Source organism: Antrostomus carolinensis, unplaced genomic scaffold, assembly GCF_000700745.2.
Source record: "Antrostomus carolinensis isolate BGI_N321 unplaced genomic scaffold, ASM70074v2 scaffold39670, whole genome shotgun sequence".
Classification (NCBI taxonomy): domain Eukaryota; kingdom Metazoa; phylum Chordata; class Aves; order Caprimulgiformes; family Caprimulgidae; genus Antrostomus; species Antrostomus carolinensis.
In genome coordinates, this window is record NW_010291330.1 from 58,801 (window position 1) to 64,900 (window position 6,100).

At 41.8% G+C, this 6,100-nt stretch overlaps 1 protein-coding gene across 1 annotated transcript in view; it reads right to left on the minus strand.

The window, feature by feature from the left end:
• Positions 1 to 6,100, minus strand: part of ULK1 (unc-51 like autophagy activating kinase 1) — a gene marked incomplete at its 5' end in the record, with an annotated part of 79,941 nt that overhangs the window by 57,180 nt on the left and 16,661 nt on the right. Inside the window, one exon of the mRNA XM_010175985.1 lies at positions 5,877 to 5,913. Coding sequence (XP_010174287.2) covers positions 5,877 to 5,913 — 37 coding nt within the window. The remainder of the gene's footprint in view (positions 1 to 5,876; positions 5,914 to 6,100) is intronic.

Here is a 6,100-nt window from a genome sequence, read left to right on the forward strand (position 1 = left end):
GCCTGCCTCCTTGTCAGTCACCGAGCAAGCCAGGCTTAAAGCAAGCACCATTCCACTTAAATAAAAGAATTTATTCTGTAAAAGGTCCTTGTAAATTACTTGGGACTTCATTAGTGTTTTTCCAGCTGTTCTCTAGTAAGACATTAAAACAAGCTGGCAGGAGCTTCAAAACGCTACTCTACCTAGTCAGCTAGAAGGGAGGAATCCTTATGAAAACACAGATGAGGTCGCACACAGCTTTAACACAACACAGGAAATTAAAAATCTAACTTTTAAAATACGTGCATGGGAAACAGCAAGGGACACAGATAAGTTAAACAGCACTTAGAATAGAAAATAAACTCCCACCACTCCCAAACCTCACTGTTACACAAGGAGGCACAAGCAGAGCTAAAATGTCACCATGGCTATCAGCTCATCCACGTGAGACCAGTGCACATGTATATAGAGTCTGTCCCCCCTCACAGAGCCTTTTTGCTCATGAACTGGCATTCAGCTGGAATTCAAGAGACTCCTCTGCAAGAAGGGGAGATTCTGAGAAGGGATTTTAAGGATACCAAAAGGCAGCTCAGATGCAAGTCTTCCAAATCCACTTGCATCTTCTGAAAAAAGCACTGTCCCATCTTTAACAAGGCTTTCCCTGACCTCCTGCAATGTATCTGTGTACTCATTCCTGCACTGTCTTCTGTCTATTAAGGGTCCAGCATCTTAGCTGTGCTCAATCTTCTCTTCAACAAAAGGTCTCACCAATTTTTGCAATTCCTATTAGAGCAAATCTGTTCAGGAATGGTTAAAACACCATCATCTTTAAACAACACAGCAAGAATTCCAAAGTTTTTTGCCCAATTCAGCTCAGGCCCAGGAAAGCACAGGCTGTCTCATCTTCCCTCAAACATGAAGCAAGACTTGAAACTTGGCAGCTCCTAACACTATTAAGCTAGCAGGCAATTCCAAACTCCTGGCTAAATACACTCTGCCTCTAGCAGAGAAACTGTGTTGTTGAGAGCCTTGTTCTGACCTGCAGTCCCAACAGCATGCCACAGTGTTACCCTCTCCTTTATATACTTTGGTGGCTATAAGGCTAACACAGCACTAGCCACCATCCCTCAGCAAACCAGCTAAGCCTCCCTAATGTGGATTCTAACTCTTTATACAGAAAACAACAACATTGCTACAAAGATCAGAAAAATCCATTCACCCAAAGAAAACAGGGCCCCTAAGCTACTAATTTTTGCAGAATTTAAGCCTTTCCACTTCACAGAAGTCTGTGCAAAGCTCTTGGCCCTTCAAAGGTGCTGTTTTCCTGACACACGCAGAATCCAAGCTGGTGTCTTGAGCCTACACACAGATCCCCCAGTGCAACTGCTATGGCACAGGGGAGCTACCATGTGGCAGCACAGCAAAATTAGACAGAGGTCTGCTGGATCCTTTGGTAGCCTTAAATCTCACAAAACCAGGTAGTGCAGCAAGGTGGGACTGTGAAATTAAGATGCTGCCCTCAGTAAGAGAAAGGGGACAGTTGGTTGCCTGCGGAGTGCAGGGGCGAACCCTTTTACCTCCCTCCATTAACAAACAGGTTGTAACACAAAAAGCCAAAAGTCCTTATCTCTCATACTCAGCCCATCAGTCTGGTGTGTGACAGCAGCAACCTCCCGCTGAAGGGCAGAGACATAAATACAACTGACACTTTCAGTGACTTCAGGATATTGGTCTGCAAAAGATCTGCTACCATCAGCAGAGGGAGGGAGAAGATACAGAAGACTCATTCAATTTAGGTGCCACCAAAAAAAAGTGTGAAGAATAAACCAACTCACTTTCTCTACAACCTCCAAAATAGGGAACTTGGACTTCTATCCTGTAAAAAGGTGACATCTCTTATCTTCACCGGAAAACGGCTGGTAAAACACTAAGCCTCCACTGAAGTCTAGGCATCCCCATGGAGGTCTGTGGTCAGCAACACGTTCTTGCAGAGAACGCTGTTTCACAAGACTTACTTTGCCATTACTGAGAAGTAATAATATCCCCATGTTTATTTTCATGGGCTCCACTTCAGTGACGAGGCACTCGGCTTACTGCCTTGGGAACAGCGGCTGCACAGGTCAGTAGATCAGAGCAAATATTTACTGCAGGTCAGTGTGGGGCCCACATGCCTCATAGCTCTTGAGGTGTAGGAAAAGGATGAAACCACCTAAAAAGTGTCCTGATCAGCCTGTGCTGAGGTGTCCAACCTGCAGTGAATAGCCCTTGATCCAAGGGTAGATGCACTGGAGTACAACCTGCTGATGTTACATGACAACACCATTTTGGAAAAGTTATTTATGAAAAAGAACTTCTCCTCTTACCCACAGGTGCCACAAGGATCTCTTTAAACATGGGCCCAATCCAAATCATGCTGAAGTCTCAGAGATCATCAAGCTGATTTATTTGGGGCTCATCTTGTAACTCCCCCAGCTCCACCTCTGCAGAGGATTGTCAGTGAGACTTCTGTGAAATCTTCTGTACAAGCCAGAAGCTTGATTCCAGATAGGCCTGGTCTTGTGATAGATCTTAATTACCCAGCAATAGAGGGTGAAAAGCTACACAGCAGCACCTCACATCTCTTGTTTGCAAAGGGGTCCTCGCACCACTTGGGATGAATTAGAAGATCACAGCTCCTTTCATATGTTGTGGTCAAACCAAAAACGCCCTGCTCTGACATTAAGTTTTCTTCACAGAGTTGTACTCTCCAAGAAACAGCTTTAAGTAAGGTCATGAACAAGCACTTGTGAACAGTCCATAATAGCCTGTGTCAACACCAATTCACAGAATTTAAGAAGTTTTAGATCAGCCTGCTCTGACCTCCTTAGTACCCAAGGCCACAGTATTCCAGTTACTCCTGTACTGAGGACAGTCGCTTCTGTAACACTTAGCACAGCTCTACCACACACAGCAGCAATCTGCCTCTCTCAGCTCAAAACATACCCTATGATGGGTTTTAAACAAAAGCAACATCCACAGAGATCTATCATAATGGAAATCACATTGTACCATGAAAGAACACCATCACAGAAGTTATGCTCAGCAGAACACGTGCAACCTTGGCTTGTATCAAAGACATGGGGCTGACCAACAGCATAACCCATCTGAAATGCATACTGCATTGAAACGTGCACGTACACACGTCTTCCACTTATGAAGACAAGGAGAATTAGAGTGCCTTTGGATTCAACACAGAATTACCATATTGCCTAATGCTTGTAATTAGAGGGCAGCATGGATTGGGAAGCTTACAAGCAGCTCGTTCAATGAGAAACAGGAGATTTGCATGCACAGCTTGCATAAGTGTTACAGGAACTACCAGCAAAAGTGTCCAAAGAGTCACTGGGAAAGTAGATGTTGTAATTAAATATCACATCACACAATTATTAAAATAACTGAAGTACCATGATAACTGCTCAATAGAGATGAGCCTCCTGTGTAGCAGTGAAATACCCTGGAAGAAATCTGAACTTTCCAAGACGAGTTTCCAGGAAAAAAAATCATTATCATCAAAAGCACCTCAAGTGCCTGCAGAAGCTGAGAGAGGAGAAATCCCCAAGGAGCACGTGCTGGAATGGAAAAAGCCAAGTGATGGAAAAGCTGACATTTGTATCTAGACTCTGGGATCTAGAAGACCCAGATCTCTGCTAAAGTGATGGGAGAAACTAACTTTCTTGCTGCACTCCCTTGCCCACTGCTCCCTCTGGAAATCTGTGCCTGCTGGGTTTTCTTTACTGGCACCTGGCACACAGATGTTAAGAGTTAAAACAAAAGCAAGCACCAATTCCCTAGTCACAACAGCTACTCTTTACAATTGACAAGACAAAATGTTTTATTGGTAAAAACAGAGCTAAAGGTAACTTTCTCAAATTAAGTCAGGCAAAGAAGAATCAAACCTTACCCCAGGCAACACTCAAACCAAACTGGGGTAAAACTGGGTTTTTGGGGTTTTTTTTTTAAAATACAATTCATTGTCACTTTCTCAAACCAGCCACCAGTTTCCTGAGTAGTCTCATTTGATAAACAAGGAAGTGAGCTGTATTAACAGCCTACCTAACTGCACTTTCTCCTTTTTTTTGGTGGGGTGGTGGGAGGTGGTGGAAGGGAGAAGATGACAACAGACACATAGAAGCAGTAGTATGAACAGGAAGATTTTCTATAAACCCACGTTTCTATATAGCATTTGGCCAGAAGCTGTGTTCTTGTTTATAAAAACAGCTTTGCCAACAAGAGGGCACAGCCCAGCACTTTAACATCAAAGTTCATTTCATGTGCATGAAAGCTAAAAACTTCCGTTTTACCAAGGCATGGGCTTTGAAAGCTAGTTTGACTATTTCTAAAACCATTTCATCATTAAAATTTGCAATTGTATTCAAGGAGAAAAAGAAGGTATCAAATACAAAACCATTTTCACCTGGTGTTCATAACAGCAACCACCACCAGCAAAGGTGCTCCTTTTAAAACACATCAATACCCAATGAATGAAAAAAAACCCATCACTTATCTAAGACAAAGCACACTAAACCTGGATTTAAAAAAAACCCAAACAACAAATGCCTGTAACTTCTATCTCACCCATATTTTAAACAAGCAAAACACATGAAAGGCAGCATATTCCTTCATTTTCCTTCAAGTACTAAATCCTTTCTGAAAAATCAAAGTCCATAAGTGTCATTCATTACCCTGTATGAAAAGAGTGCAGCATACTAGCATCAAGCCCCCAATAATCATTCTAGGCATACCAGCACTAGCTGTAGGGCAAATGTAAATTCAGCTTTTAATCCTTCAATTTTTGCCATTTCCAAGCATCATGTACCTCAAATAAGGAACGTGAAGTATTATCCAGTTGACTAGCTTTTAATTTGAACAATGTGAACAAACTTTGTTTAACCATGACCCAGAGACACATCAGAAATGAGATTAAACTTGTCTCTTCACATTTAGTAATCTTCTAGTTAACAAGCAAAACAACAAGAAAGCTACTTTAAAGAAAAAAAAATATACAGTCAGGCTAAGAGAAAATAAGGGCTATGTCTGACTGCAGCCAAGCAACTTGTTCAACATGTTATCCTCCTACTGCTTAGGTACTCAGGTGCAATGTGATTTTCACACAGGCCAGGGATCCTCTACCTGTGCAGTGGGCTGCACTGAAAAAGAGCTTGGGAGATGAAAGCCTGAGTCCCAGCAATACCACTGAGTAACACACAAAGCATGTTTCATCCAGTTTGATGGCCAGGACACACTTCAGTCTCACCAAATGATTTTCAAGGCACCAGAGTCACAGATATCTCTGGTATATGCTCCAAAAGAACCTGAAGTTAGTAGTTTTCATCACCCTCACAACACTGCTGGTTACACTACAGTCACCCTCAACACACTGAAGAAACGTGTTCTGTCCTAGACGGGGGACACTGTTAGGGGCAAACTTAAACAAAGGTAAATATACTCTTGAGATCTTATTTTAATACGATGCTACAGAACTGCAAGACTTCAGGATAAATAGGTTTTTTTTCCAGTGACCAAGAAAAAGACAATCCATGTCCCTAGCAGTGTTAAAGTATGTTTAATCTGGAAGGACATTGTAACTAAAATACACAACTACTGACAACAGTCATCACTGACCTACATAGGAAAGACTACAAGACTAGTTTTTATTACCATGGATTGTCAGTTTTCAAATTATTATCAAGGGTGAACCTCTTAGAAGAAGAGCAGTGATACTCTATTTTGCAGGAATTTAAAAAAATATACACCATCTGCTTACTTAAATCTTCCACAGACCCCAGCAACTTTAAGGAGCTAAAACAGTCAGCATTTCTTCTGAATACAAAGGATATTCTCCATACTGTTCTACTTACTGTGAAGATAGTCTGCCAGGTCACCACCATTACAGTACTACAAACAGAAGAGAAAGCTCAGTTAGTGCAAGGCAAATCAAAGATGAGAAAGAAAACCAGTAAACTTCACTAGGATGACAGGCTTATCATAGTACTTAAACATAAATAATCACACGTGTCAAAATATGTATTTAGAAGTTGGCAGGGAAAACCCTATTCCTGTAGGTTCCTCTTCTGTCCCATTT